This window comes from Heloderma suspectum, chromosome 2, assembly GCF_057233095.1.
Source record: "Heloderma suspectum isolate Gila_16-S chromosome 2, 16-S_ref, whole genome shotgun sequence".
Lineage (NCBI taxonomy): Eukaryota > Metazoa > Chordata > Lepidosauria > Squamata > Helodermatidae > Heloderma > Heloderma suspectum.
Window position 1 is genome coordinate 51242981 of NC_139459.1, and position 15695 is coordinate 51258675.

A 15695-nucleotide genomic window follows, 5' to 3' on the forward strand; every position below is an offset into this window, starting at 1 on the left:
AGGGGAAGCAGATTACTGAAGTGTTACAACAACTTATGAAAGAGAAAATGCGAAATCCAACCACTCTGGAAACCTAAGGACCATGAACAAGAAACAGGAAAGAGTGAAATCCACTGAGCTCTGTTCTTGAAGAATACTACTTCCCCTCTATTTCAACGGAACTTGCATGGGTGCAGTACATCGTGGATGGTGGCAGAAGAAGGCTCTGAAGCTTAACAGCAGAAGAAAGATTCACATTCTAGATCAAACCAGGGGAGTGGACTGATTAAAATACACCCAATGGCTAATCCCCATGGAGGTGTGACTCGCACTGACCTTGCAAACATTTCAGTGCCAAGTCAAAAGTTTTCTCTTTGCCCAGGCATTTTAAACCAGTCAGGTTGTCTTATTACATTTTACTGCAGTTTTATGATGGTTATTTGATTGTTTTTACTGCATGTTGTGGTTGTACAACACTTTTTATATGTATTGTTCACCAGTCTGATATAAATGTTGTTCAGTCGTTAAGTCGTGTCCGACTCTTCGTGACCCCATGGACCATAGCACGCCAGGCCTTCCTGTCCTCTGCTCTCTCCCGAACTGTGCTCAAGTTCATATTCATTGCATCGGTGATGCTATCTAGCCATCTCATCCTCTGCCGTCCCCTTCTCTTTTTGCCTTCAATCTTTCCCAGCATCAGGGTCTTTTCCAGGGAGTTTTCTCTTCATCAAAAGAAGAGGTGGCCAAAATATTTGAGCTTCAGCTTCAGTATCTGTCCTTCCAATGAGCAGTCAGGGTTGATTTCCTTTAGGATGGTCTGATTTGACCTCCTTGCAGTACAGGGGACTCGTAAGAGTCTTCTCCAGCAACACAGTTTAAAAGCATCCATTCTTCGGCGCTCAGCCTTCCTTATAGTCCAGCTCTCACAGCCATACATTACTACTGGGAAAACCATAGCTTTGATTAGACAGACCTTTGTCGGCAAGGTGATGTCTCTGCTTCTTACTATGCTGTCTAGATTTACCATAGCTTTCCTCCCAAGGAGCAAGCGTCTTTTAAATTCATGGCTACAGTCACCGTCTGCGGTAATCTTGGAGCCCAAGAAAATAAAATCTGTCACTGCTTCCATTTCTTCCCCTTCTAGATGCCAGGAAGTGATGGGGCCAGCTGCCATGATCTTTGCTTTTTCAATGTTGAGTTTCAGACCAGCTTTTGCACTCTCCACTTTCACCCTCCACAAGACGCTCTTTAGATTCTCTTCACTTTCTGCCATTAGGGTGGTATCATCTGCATATCTGAGGTTGTTCAGAATTCTCCCAGCAATCTTAATTCCGACCTCTGATTCATCCAACCCGGCGTTTCTCATGATGTACTCTGCATATAAGTTAAATAAGCAGGGCGACAATATGCAGCCTTGTCGTACTCCTTTCCCAATTTTGAACCACTCGGTTGTTCCATGTCTGGTTCTTACTGTTGCTTCTTGACCCTCATACAGGTTTCTCAGGTAAGGTGGTCTGGTAGTCCCATCTCTTTAAGAATTTGCCACAGTTTGTTGTGATCCACACAATCAAAGGCTTTAGCGTAGTCAATGAAGCAGAAATAGACGTTTTTCTGGAATTCTCTTGCTTTCTCCATGATCCAGCGAATGTTGGCGATTTGATCTCTAGTTCCTCTGCCTCTTCGAAACCCAGCTTGTACTTCCGGTAGTTCTCGGTTCGCATACTGCTGAAGCCTAGCTTGTAGGATTTTGAGCATCACCTTGCTGGCATGTGAAATGAGCACAATTGTGCGGTAGTTTGAACACTCTTTGGCGTTGCCCTTCTTTGGAATTGGAATGTAAACTGACCTATTCCAGTCTTGTGGCCACTGTTGAGTGTTCCAAATGTGTTGGCATATTGAGCGCAGCACTTTAACAGCATCACCTTTTAGGATTTTAAATAGCTCAGCTGGAATACTGTCATCTCCGCTAGCTTTGTTGTTAGTAATGCTTCCTAAGGCCCACTTGACTTCACTCGCAAGGATGTCCAGCTCAAGTTCAGTGACCGCACTATCATGGCTATCAGGGACATTCAGATCTTTCCTGTATAGTTCTTCTGTGTATTCTTTCCACCTCTTCTTAATCTCATCTGCTTCTCTTAGGTCCCTGCCTTTTTTGTCCTTTATCATGCCCGTCTTTGCACAAAACGTTCCCTTGAGATCTCCAATTTTCTTGAAAAGATCTCTAGTCTTTCCCATTCTATTGTTTTCCTCAATTTCTTTGCATTTTTCATTTAAAAAGGCCTTCTTGTCTCTCCTTGCTATTCTCTGGAACTCTGCATTCAGTTGGATATATCTTCCCCTTTCTCCCATGCTTCTCGCTTCCCTTCTTTCCTCAGCTACTTGTAAAGCTTCATCAGACAGCCACTTTGCTTTCTTGCATTTCTTTTTCTTTGGGATGGATTTCGTTGTTGCCTCCTGAACAATGTTACGGACCTCCGTCCATAGTTCCTCAGGCACTCTGTCTATCAGGTCTAATCCCTGAAATCTATTCCTCACCTCCACTGTATATTCATAAGGGATATGATTTAGGTCATACCTGAATGGTTTAGTGGTTTTCCCTATGTTCTTCAATTTAAGACGAAATTTTGCAACAAGAAGCTCATGATCTGAGCCACAGTCAGCTCCAGGTCTTGTTTTGACTGACTGTATAGAGCTTCTCCATCTTTGGCTGCAAAGGACATAATCAATCTGATTTCGATATTGACCATCTGGTGATGTCCATGTGTGGAGTCGCCTCTTGTGCTGTTGGAAAGGAGTGTTTGCTATGATCAGCATGTTCTCTTGGCAAAACTCTATTAGCCTTTGTCCTGCTTCATTTTGTACACCAAGGCCATGCTTGCCTGTTATCCCAGTGATTTCTTGACTTCCTACTTTAGCATTCCAATCCCCTATGATGAAAAGGACATCTTTTTTGGGTGTTAGTTCTAGAAGGTGTTGTAGGTCTTCACAGAACCGATCAACCTCAGCTTCTTCGGCATCAGTGGTTGAGGCATAGACTTGAATTACTGTGAGGTTGAATGGTTTGCCTTGGATTCGTACTTAGATCATTCTATCGTTTTTGAGGTTGTACCCCAGTACTGCTTTTCCCACCCTTTTGTTGACTATGAGTGCTACTCCATTTCTTCTAAGGGATTCTTGCCCACAATAGTAGATATGATGGTCACCTGAATTAAATTTGCCCATGCCTGTCCATTTTAGTTCACTGATTCCCAAGATGTTGATGATCAGTCTTGCCATCTCGTGTTTGACCACCTCCAGCTTACCTTGATTCATTGATCTGACATTCCAGGTTCCTAAACAATATAGTTCTTTACAGCATCAGACTTTCTTTTCACCACCAGACACATCCACAGCTGAGTGTCCTTTTGGCTTTGGCCCAGCCGCTTCACTCTTTCTGTGCTACTTGGAAATACCCTCTGCTCTTCCCCAGTAGTATATTGGACACCTTCCGACCTGAGGGGCTCATCTTCCGGCGTCACACCTTTTAGCCTTGTGATACGTTCCATGGGGTTTTCTTGGCAAGAATACTGGAGTGGGTTGTCATTTCCTTCTCCAGTGGACCACATTTTGTCAGAACTCTCTGCCATGACCTGTCCATCTTGGGTGGCCCTGCAGGACATAGCTTATGGCTTCACTGAGTTACGCAAGCCCCTTCGCCACAACAAGGCAGTGATCCATGAAGGGGCTGATATAAATAGCCCTGTATAAAATAATCATTCTGGAAGACAAATATGGCATAATTTCCCAAAAACTTAATATTAGTATTAATTGATAAGAAGAGCCATGCCAGATCAGACCAAAGGCCTATCTAGCATTCTGTTTTACACAGTGGCCAACCAGATGCCTCAATGGGAAGCTGAAAGCAGGACTTGAGCTCAACAGCACCCTCCCACTCTTGCTCCCCAGCAACTGGCATACAGATGCATACTGCCTCTAATGCTGGAGGCAGTATATAAACACCATGATTAATAGCCATTGGTAGCCTTATGCTCCATCAAGCTTTATCATCCATGACAAAAGCAGAGGCTGCCTGCCCTTATTCCCCATTACTGTTAGAGTTAGCAGTGTCAAAGCTACCTACATTTAAACAAATCCTAGATTTTTAAAAGATCTTTCACTTGCAGCTAATCAATATGCTCTGACTCTTTTCCATTTTCCAAAGTGATATAATTAGTGCCTAAAATTCCAACAGGAAATTAAGTAACAGATTAATTAGTACTAAATTGCAGAGTTTCATCATTCAAAGGTTGCTATTGATTTTCTATGTCTGCTTTTGCTGATTACTTTGTACCAGAAAACTAACCCTGACACAGGAAAACACTTCCCACAATGAAGTCATTATTCCTGCAAGCTAAGCAATGCAATTTGCATGTTTTAACTCTGCTGCCAACAAGTCATCTTGATACGTAGAAAAAGTCTAAGTAGTGGTTAGCAATTTCATTCAAGTATACTTCAACAAGTACATATTTTTAAAATTCTAAAATTACATTGTATGTTTCTCTTTGATATGAAGCAAACAAATTTATATAGCTTTTTCTGGGGTGCTACAGACCCTCGACATCATAAAAACTTAGGCAGCTGCCATTTCTCCATCCATGCCATTAGAATGCTTATTCTACTCCTCTTATAAAAACAATCTTAGTATTTATGGGAAACCAAAATTCTAGTAGTGTATAGCCAGAAGAGTAGCAAGAATAGGCAATATAATTAAAAAGCAGATTTGGATGTAGTTAAGGATATAACACAGCATTAAAAAGTAAAAAGGAAGAAAAGCTTCTAAAATGATGTGAAGACAGAAAATACACGTTTTAGACGTTTGCCTTGTCTAAAACTATCTGGGTAAGCGTTAAGGCTAGACAGGAACCCCCAACCTAATTGGTTCCCCAATAGTCCTTTTGTTTACTCCATTTGCAAAGATGAAAACTAGCATACAGTAGGTATCTCAAGGACCAAGCAGCAGCAGGAAGTTACCCCATGTCAGAACCTCTCTAGAAGAGCGGGAAAGAGTCCTGTAGCATCTTAAAGACTAACAAATGTGTTGTAGAATAAAAACTTCCATGGATCAGAAAAAGAAGAAATCTTTTTTTTAATTTCCTGGTTCTGCTGTTAAGAGACAGACGCAGTCTCACAGGAGGAGGTGATGGTCGAGCCCATTTGTGGCTTGAGCCAATGAGAATATGACCCTTCAAAGGGGGAAAACACTACTGCAAGCACTCACAAGTAACTAGCATTACTTCACTAACAGTATAACAAAACGGACAGGGATTCAAAGGCATCTGCTGCTGAGTAACAGGTACTGATTTACAAGGAAATACACACAAACAGGGAAAAATTGGCTCTTTGGTAACTGTTTGATCCTGGTTTGTTTAAACTAGCTTTGGTTAGAAGAAACCACAGTTACCCTGAGTACATACATAACACGGGACTGGAGTTGGTTCTTTAAGTAGAAGTGGAAGTTTTCACTTTCCTCCTCTTGTGTGTGAAAGAGGAAGGAAGGGAGAGCATGAGAGCCCAACACTCACGACAGCTCATTCCCATCACTTAAACCATGATTTATTGTCTGAACCAGGCCTATGTGTGCTGGTTGTATTTTATCTCTGATCATCATCTTACTGAAAATATGCATCATGAAAAGTAGGATTGATTGATGCTTGGTTTCAGGAGCTATGCACTGCAGTGACAGCAACTATGACAGAAGAGCAGATTCTCTATGTACTCTTGGATGGTGCATGAGATATTGCACCAATAGCAGGAATGGAGAGGGAGTACAGGTCCACATGCACAGCTATGTGCAATACACTGAGAGGTATTTTTTGTCCCCTGCAAGAGCTGCAGAGAATTCTGCCAGCAGTTACTGACAGAAAAGGAGGAGCACAGATGTCTTTTATCAGCTGAGCCCTGCCACTCAAACATCCACCAAATTGTGGTTTATACAACACATTTTGGATTTTTAAAAAAATCAGCTAAATTTTCTTTTTGGAGCAAACGAATTCCTACATGAACATCTATGAACCAGTTATATAACTTTTAGTTATAACAAAACCAGGAAGGCTACTATAATATGTTGAAACTCATCCACTCACCAAAGGAGGTCCTCCCAAGAAAATAGTTCCCTGTCTGCCAACTATTATACTTTCATCAGCCATTGCAGGGACATATGCTCCTCCTGCTGTGCATGAACCCATAACCACTGCAATCTGAAAAACCAAACAGATATAGGAATTAGCATAATAGAGTTCAACGGAAAGAAGTGTACTCATTTATGCTCAATTCGATTTGCTTTTAGCCTTGCAACCTAATATGCAACAATTAGTTTTTCCTTTCCTCATATCAAAATTGAGACTTTCAACTGCTCAGGACAGGGATCATTCTTTTATTTTAGCTCTACAAACTGTATACAATGATGTCACTGTGTAGGGTCACCAGGAGCAAATTAGGAGCCTGAGACTTTAAATTTAGCTTAGAAGACAGCAAGAGTGTGTAGTAGTGCACCTATCATGGTGCAGCTCTCAATAGCCTTTTTGCCCTGAGAACATGTTGCCTGCAAACATTTAAAGTGACAGGAAGAATCTTCTGGATTGCAGGAGAAGTGTTATTAATATGTACCTTTCTACTGGTTCTTTTCCTTATGGGTTTCCTCTTCTTCTCAATTAGGAGGGCTAAAAGAAATCCTTGAAGGAAGTTCCTGTGGGAAAAGGCTCCCAACCTGAGCCTAACAGCAACATAAGGCTTGCTCCACATCTGCTAACTCTCAGAGACCAATAGTCCAAGGTGCTAACAGATCCCTCCAGAGGAAAGTAATCTGTGCTGCTGGTTTCTTTCTGTAGAGTGCACTCCTGGGAGAAGAGCGCTTATCAACAGGGAAACTGTAGAAAAGCCTTCGCCAACCTTGGGCCCTCCAGATTGGGCATTGTAGTGGGTTACACCAGAAGATGGCAAAGAGTATAGTGAGTTTCCACAGTCACGTTCCACACAGTTTGTTAAGTGCACAGAGGCTTGTGTTAACACAGTATAGAAGGCAGCTTCTAGGTAATTAAGCAGGCTGTCTTACATGGGAGTGCTGGTGCCAGAAGGCTCAGCACAACAAACATGAAGCTGTTTGATTCTTGCCAGGTCACTCTGGCCCCTCAGGTAATAGCATAGTGTTATGTCTCTGTGAAGAGCTGAGAAGCTTTTCCCAGACTGGTATGTTTGGGACCCTTTCCCTTTGAGGAAGGTAGCCCTGACTGCGATGCTTTATGCATCCACTAGGGCATCAAAAGAAAGGTATATAAGCATTGTTTAAAGCATGCCAAGTTGGTCTCGCTTCAAGGGGAATCTGCGTGCATACCAACTTGGATTATCGGTCCATGGAGAGGCATCCTGTGTATCTTGATTGGGACCCAGATACATGTGTGGCTGTTGGGGAAGTTGCCAGCTTCAGTCAGCATAAGGGATGTATGAGGTTCTTTGCTTTGTTTTATTTCTGCATCCATTTACCATCAATCAATAGACAGCTAAACTGATCCACTTATGACTTTGTCTCACTTAGGCTTATCCCGAATCTATTTTGGTAAGGATCCTGACAAGATCAGTACCCTAGATTAACACAGCCATTCTGGCTGGGGCTGATGAGTGTTGCAGTCCAAGACATCTGGAGGGCACCGGTTTGGGGAAAGCTGCTATAGAGCCTAGCAATTAGCAGCCACCAACAGCTAAAATGTGTATGAGAGAGTGGCCAACTATTACTATTCCAATATCATTTCCAGAAACCTGGCAATTCCAGCTTCATGGTGTTCTACCAGGCTCTAACAGATGTTGCAAAATTTGGAGAAACTTCTTGAACTGTGTAAAAAAAGTCAACGCAGGGCTGTATGTTTCCCTTCAGCAACTGGAATGTGAAATGTATACTTTATGAAGGTTCTGCATTTGATTTTAATTACAAATGCACAGAAGTAATAAACTAGACAGGCAGGTTTTGGCAAGAGCAAGACAAAATGCAAAGGGAAAAAACTCCATGACAACTGTAAGCCACAAGCATCCCCCTTTCCTCCTCTCCCTTCTTTATAGCATCCATATATCCTTATGTTGAAGCTCTGTGATGGATTTTATTTCTTCTAAGCTACTTTAGGACACAATCCTGGATGAAAAGCTAGGTATAAATACAAATAACTAAATAAACAAATCTAAGTGAATAATTTCTATTTTCTGTTTCTTATAACTTCTTGAATTATACTGCCTACTTTTGGCATCTTGAATTCTTCCACTTCACTCTTTTTTTCTCCTTTCTAGTCAGGTTTTTGTTCTTCTCATGCTCTTAAGAGTTTCCGATAATCTTCTAGCTAAAAGTCAAGACTGCAAATCAGTTCTCGTCTTTTAGATCTCCTATTACTAATCACCCTCTTCTTCTTAATTATCTTTCCAATCTTGTCATATGTGTCCTTTATCTCCCCCTTGCCCCCCCTCCTTCTCTTTACTAGTATGTTAAACTAATTGCATAACAACATATCTTTCTAGACTAGTCTAAATTCTTGATTGGTTTCATTATTTAAGGGGGGGGTGTTGACAATTCTTTGTTCTCCTGTTTCCTACTTCCTATGCATGCTCCACAGGCATCTCTTCTTATAGGGGATCTCTACACCTCAAGTTTATTGCGCATTCATGGTTGCTCACTCACTGAATTGTGTGGGCCCATTACATGACGTCGTCGTTGTCCAGTCATTATTCCACTATTTCCTCCCACCTATCCTGTGTTTTCCTCAAACTGAAAAAATGGGATATTTTTCCAGATATGCGCAAATGGAGCACCATGTCCTGCCCATATATTTCTCCCCGAGCCTGAATGAAGCGCTGAGTGTGGTTGTTGGGGGCGTGGTCATGATGTCTAAGATGGTGACGAAGGTCTGATGGGTGTTCAGCCTTCCTGCTCCTGCGCCATTTTGGCTCCGCGCCATTTTCAGCGTGCCTGTTCAAAACAGAGCAGCAGAACAGCAGAGCAACAGAACAGCAGGCGGCAGCAAGGGAGGGGGCAGAGTGGAGGAGCAGCAGAGGAGCTGAACGGCAGAGACTGGCCAAAAGTGTGGAAGAGGGAGGCGGGGCCCAGGGAGATCAGTGGGGGGAGGGCTGTCCACGTGTCAGTCCCCATCCACCAGTAATGTGGTGGGCAGAAAAGGGGCAGGAACCCAGGACCAAGTATTGCTGAACCTGGAGCGTGTGTAATGCCTCTTCACGGAAACATAACGCTATGGGAACAGCCATCTACAGAGAAGGAAGCGTGCATAAAGGGAATCAGTTGTGATCCTGCATTTAAAATGGAAGCGGAAAGCCCTGTTTTAAATGAAGGATTTTAGGCTGGTGTAGAAATCCCCATAGCGCATTTCTATTCTATGCATTTCTATTCAAAAATATCTCCCATTGAGTTCCATGAGACTTACTCCCAGGTAAGTGCATACTGAACTGTAGTATAACTGAGCAATCCTATGCTGGAGGGGGAGGGTGAAGTGGCGGATCATCCACCATTTCGAAAGCCCTGCTGGCTCATGCCAGCCAGGGCAGGCAGTCTTCCCCCTTTCTTTCCCCTCCCCCATATTGGGAAAATGCGTACATTCGCTTCAGGCTAGCATATGTGAGGATCGCAATCCTGGGGCTTCTCAGGGGAACCAAGTGGTCTCGGATCCAGCAGATCCAAAGCTGCTTCTGCCCCACCCCCAGGAAGCCCTGTTTCAGGCCCTACTTCTGGTGGTAGATCTATACCCACGGAGCTTTCCACAGGCATATTGTGGGCTGTCAGGGTGATCATAACCATCCCCCTGGCAGAGCTCCTATCTGCAAGAAGGACACTTCCACCCCATCCTAAACTCCTCAGGCTATTTCTTACTTTCTATGTCCACTAACAGAACACAGATTCAGGTTTTAATTATCTCTTAGTTAGACTAATGCAATTCTTGGATTTTCTTTATGTCCTGCCCCAGCTTAAACTACTGACTTCCATTAAGACTTCTGTCTGGATTTTCTCTTTTGTTGTTGCTATTCAAATCCATTAGTCTTTAAATTTAGTGTTCCATTACCCACCTGGACCTACTTCCTTTAGCTTTCCACATTCATTCCCCCTTGAACTGTTCTTTCCTATTTTCCTTATTTCTATATTAAAATAAGAATTACTATCTTTTTTAAAAAGGGGATTATGATTTCCCATATTATTCCGAGTATGAATTTTCCATCCTTCCATCTTCATACTTACTTTCCTTTTCTTACCCTTATCTGACTGTTTACATTGGGCAGAATTTGGTTTTACCTTCTGTAAATTGCTTAATATATTTTAGGTGCCATATAAACAAATACTATTCTACTGGAAACTCAGCTCTAATGAAGAATACTGACTCTCTCTAGATGGCTCTTCCTTCCATAGTAGCTATGTGTTGCCAAACCATTAAAGGAAATGACACAGAAAGCAAGTCCCTTGGCTGGTGTCAAATATGAGGACATCAGAGCAGTACCTTCAGTTCTAGTCTCTGAGGCCCTCACCAGGCTCTCCCACCATCTCCATCCACTAAACAGATGATCAGCATTATTCACTGATTAACGTGGACCCATAGCTCACTGCCCTGCCCCCATAAGCAGGTGATCAGCACTAACAGAATTAAGCACTAATAATTTGTTTGGCATTGCTCTTGTGGAGTAGATACCGACAGGGTGAGCTGCATGTGGAAACCTCTTTTTTCACACTCCCAGAATACTCTTTAATAGAGTGGGTATCAAATATGTTTTGAATATGAAATGGAATATGATTGAATACCTAGGTTTAAGGTATTGGTATTAGTATACAAAGCCCTATACAACTCAAGGCCAGGTTACCTCAAGGAATGTCTCCCTCTATACTAACCTCCCAGGGCCACTATGATATGTGACACAGCGTAAGGTCTGTGCCACGGCCTAAAGATTTCTGACAACACAGAGATGGACTTTCTTGCAGCGGAGCCTGCCTTGTGGAATGATCTCCTCTCTGAAGTATGTCAGGCCTCAACGCTAGGGTGTTATAGACATTTATTGAAAACATATCTATTTGTTTTGGTTTTCTCCCAACCATGAGCTACCTTTGTACCAGCATCATGATACTATTGTGTATGTATGCATGTGTGGGTGATCTTTTGTTTGTTTTATTTTTGTTTGTTTTTATTCTTTTGCTAACCACTTTGGGATTTGTTTCAAATGAGAAGCGGTATATGATGATGATGATGATGAAGAAGAAGAAGAAGTTGTTTTAATGGATTTTTATTCTATCCATTTTGTGTGGTTTTTATCTTGAGAGGGTCCCACCCTTAGAGGTGGCCTAGAAATAATTCTAGGTAGAGTAGATCCAACAAAAATGCATTACTAGCATATGGGTGTAGAAATGCTTCCCTATTCGAGACCTTTGAAACTTAGAATAGGGGAGCATTTGTATAATTTGAGGCATCAAAGGGCAGGAGCACCAAGGGTTAAGCATTTTAGTGAAAAACAACATGAAGCAAATTATATTATTTGGGGGGCTATTTTTAAGTAAAAATTGTTGTTTAATTTTTGTTAAGCAAAAGAGAACTATTCTGGATCATCTCCCTAAAAAGTATGTGGTCCACGGGACTTAATGAGGATTTAGATTTCTCCAGGCTTAAATAAAGGTAGCAAAGGATATGGAATCAGTCAAAAGATATATTAAACAATATAATAATACAAAATGAATATAGAAAATTGTAAGTATATGCAATAGGCAACACGATTAATACCATGTGCAAAATGTCAACTGTAAGTTGCAACAGCAGCAGTACATAATGTAAGGGTAGAACATACATCAGGGTGGTGTTCACTTTTAAGCCATCTGGGATATATAAGACACATCTCAGGCTCTGCACCTGATGTGAGAGCGATATGCTTTAGGAATAGCACGTGCAAGCATTCCGAGAAAGGAATCACTGTTCATTTCAGAGCAAGAGACTGAACAGCTTTAAACAGGTCAGTTTATGCCCGGGTATTTGTGGGGAGGGTAAGAGCTGCTATAAGGAGTATTTATTTATTTGTTAAAAGCTATGCAGCTGTTAAAAGGTCAATGTTTTTGTTACCTTTTGAATCATAAGTTAAAATGTGGGGGTATTTTATGCCACGCCTAAGTGGGATTTCACCTAAAGTCGTTTTAGGTTGTGGAATTTTAATATAGGTAAGTTCTCTGAACTTTTGTAATATGGAATAGGGTGTTATCCATAAGATATTCTTAATGCATATGTTTAATTTGATTTATAGCTCCTGAAGGAGACATCTCCGAAATGTGTAGCACAATACATTTCCCTTTTTCGAGCTCCGGAGCCTGCCTCCCCCTTCTTTGTTTTTGAATGTCAACCATAAGGAATACCTATTTGCTTACAGCCTTAAATAAACCCATCTTGTATTAGGAAAAACATTCTCCTTTATTAGGTTCCTGCTTTGAAAGGATGAAGCCCAACAACCAATCCAATGTAGAAAGGGTGGAGTGCTCAAGGAACCTCAAGTATTATCTAATGTATATTCAGAAAAAGGTACATATAGATGTACTGAAAAACAGGAGCCGCTGCACTTTGGAAGGACTCTCACCATGCTCTGGTCAAAGATATCTCTTTCCAGCCTCAGACTTTGGGAAACCAGTTTTGCTGTTTTGCAGCAGAAGCCAGCTGTACATAGTACCGACTGGCTGATGTTTGTAATATCATGAATCCACTATCATCCCTTTCCCCAGAGCAGTTTTGCATCTTTAAAAAATAACTTAAAAACAAAAAAGGTTTCCAATGAACTTTTAGTTGCATAAAACTACAAGTAGTGCTTTGAACAATTTTTTAAAAGGCAGACAACCCGCCTGAGGAATGAGGGTAGGGGCAAAGGCAACAACTAAATCAGTGTTCAAATCAGAGGCAAGTATACCTTTTGATTGCAGTGCAAAAGCTAGAAGAATGCTGTGCTCACTCTGCAGAGAAAAAGGCCATGCCAGCTCCTGTTTTCAGGTACATCAGTACACACTCCAAGTTATTCCAGCTATGTGGTGATGAAGTGGGACAAGGCATGTAGGTCAAGTGGCAGCAAATGACTTCCTGCTGTCATGCCTCTTCTTCCTAGCATAAGTTTAGCAATGGGAAAAATAGTTTCTTCTAGCAAGTTGTATGAAATCATTCTACTCATTGCTATGTTTTGTCCACAGAGCATGAATAGAATTAGAAAGCTGTCCCTTTGAAATAAAACAATGGAAAAGCAACGAAGGCTTAAGGGAGCAAGCCTGATAGTTTTTTTTTCCAACTCCAAATATAGGAAAGAGACAGGCACCAATCAAAGTTTGCTAATATAAAATCTAATATATATCCATTTCCATACAACTTATAGATAGAACCATATCCTCAAAAAAGCAATACTGTAGCTGATTTTTGTAGTTCATTATCCATCAGGTTAATTGATCAACTGATTAACTGAATTAGTTATATCTACATACAGTTACATATTACAAAACTCTCAGAATTAACATGTGTTTTAAGTTAGATAACTTATAATTTTATAAATGAAACTCCTCATTATTGAAGCCATGTTTGGCAGTTAAATTCATTCACTATTATAGTAATAGTGCAAAATAACTGAGCAAAATAACAAGCAAGTCCTTCTATCTTAGCTCCACCGATTCATCAGTTAAAGCTTTAATAGATCAAGGCTGCAATCCCATGCACACTTACCTGAGAGTATTCCCCATGGAACACAGTGAAACTTAATTCCAAACAAACATGCAAAGGACTGTGCTATCCCTCATTTAAAGATCACCACCTTAATTGTAGATACATTTCAAACTTGGCATCAGGTTCAACAGTACCATACAAATAAAATATGTGTTAAAAATCAATAATATGTCCGCTTAAAATATTTGTAATTATCATAAATATTATGGAGGAAAAACCGTTTGACAGAATCTCACAGTTTTCTCATTGCTGTATTTTCTTGTTTTTGACATTTCTGCTACTGAGGCACCACCTAAAATCTTCAAGCACATCTACACTGCTAATTTGAACCAGTTTTCCAAATAGTTTAACTTGGCCATTTCTAAAGAATCCTCTGCAGTTATTCAAGGTGTTAAATTCTGTTTAGATGATTTGGGGAAAGGGCATTGGAGAGGGCAAAAGGATCCACAAACCAATTTAACATATGCAGTCTAGATGTTCCTTTTAAGTCAATCCCTCTCTAGTCAAGGACTGGAAGCACAAAAAAATCTTGCCTCCAAACAGGGAGACAAGCGGCCAAGAAAAGTCTTTTTCAGTTTAAAGTAAAACTTCAAGAAATTGGAAATCAGGAGTTCTTGACTAGCTATTCACTTTGAAAAGACATTAGGAGTTATGACAGTGTCACTACGAAAATGACAATTTGCTTACGCGCACGCACGCACACACAATACTCAATTCCAAATGATACATACGCAGTCCAACAATACTCACTACCTACGTTTGCAGTCTAATTTTATCTCGCTTTTATTCCCAAATAAAGTTACCTGTGGAATTCTTTGTGAGGACATGACTGCTTGGTTATAGAAAATCCTACCAAAATGATCACGATCAGGAAACACTTCTGCTTGACGAGGCAAGTTTGCACCTCCAGAATCAACTAAGTTAAAATAAAGATTGAACATTTATAAATGGCATATTATCTAAACGTTACTTGAAACATTTGTCCCTTTAGGGAGGGCACTGAGAGAGTTCAAATGAAGCGGCAGGACTGTCAGGCTTGGCGGGGGGAGAAAAAGCTTGCTTTCTTCCCGTGCCCAAATCTGGGCAAGTGAATCAACCACAACCATCTTGCTTTTTTTCCTCCTCCCTCCTAATCCTTTCCCCTGGGTCTCATATCTTTTAGATTATAAACCTGAAGGCAGAGGCTGTTTTGTAAGCTGTTCTGGGAGGTTTTTTTGGTTGAAGAGTAAAAATGCTTTAAATAAATTACTGCCACTGTCATTGTTGCAACACAAACTGGTGCCTTCACATGATAGTTGCTTGGATGAAGGGTTTTCTTCACCTCCAGTCTACAGCCCTTCATCCACCACTATCCTACAAAGAAAGCAAAGAGTAGAGTGGACCCCAGGACCTAAAAAGGGGAAGTCAAGCAGCTTCACTCTGGTCACAGGTTGCTTAAGGCCCACCCTTTTCATCTGCTGACAAGAGTTAATATTGCATTTTTCCACTAAGCAAAAATACTTAGGCAAAAATACTATCAGCACACAGCCTGATATACAATCTGATGCATGTGCTCAATACTCTTCTTCAATGTACTGTTTTGCATTGTAATACAGTATGAAATGTGTACAAAAACCTATCTTCTGCATTTTTAGCTTTTGCCATCTTTAGGATAGTATGGGAGGAAATTGGCATAACCTGCATATAATCTTATTATTTTATTTTATTTATTTATTTATTACATTTCTATACCACCCTATAGCCAAGGCTCTCTGGGCGGTTCACAAAGATTAAAAACATATATAATCAGACATACTTGCACACATAGGTTATAATGGCCAAACAAAGGTATCATACAGTAGCTTAGCTAGAGAGCAGTAGAGCTTCGAAATTTACAAACAAAGAAGTAAGGAGAAGAACAAGGAAGTCCCAATTTTGTGGTTAGGGCTAAATACACAAAGGTAACACAGGTAGAGTTTAGGAGATGTGAAAGGAACAGTA

The 15695-nt window shown here is 40.9% G+C and overlaps 1 protein-coding gene across 3 annotated transcripts in view; it reads right to left on the bottom strand.

Annotated features, from left to right (window-relative positions):
• MCCC2 (methylcrotonyl-CoA carboxylase subunit 2) overlaps positions 1-15695 on the bottom strand; it is a 71075-nt gene that overhangs the window by 37378 nt on the left and 18002 nt on the right. For all 3 annotated transcript variants that reach the window (XM_084833510.1, XM_084833511.1, XM_084833512.1), the window contains 2 exons: positions 14519-14631; positions 6102-6215 (listed from right to left, as the gene is read on the bottom strand). In XM_084833510.1, the coding sequence (XP_084689636.1) occupies positions 6102-6215; positions 14519-14631 (227 nt within the window). The remainder of the gene's footprint in view (positions 1-6101; positions 6216-14518; positions 14632-15695) is intronic.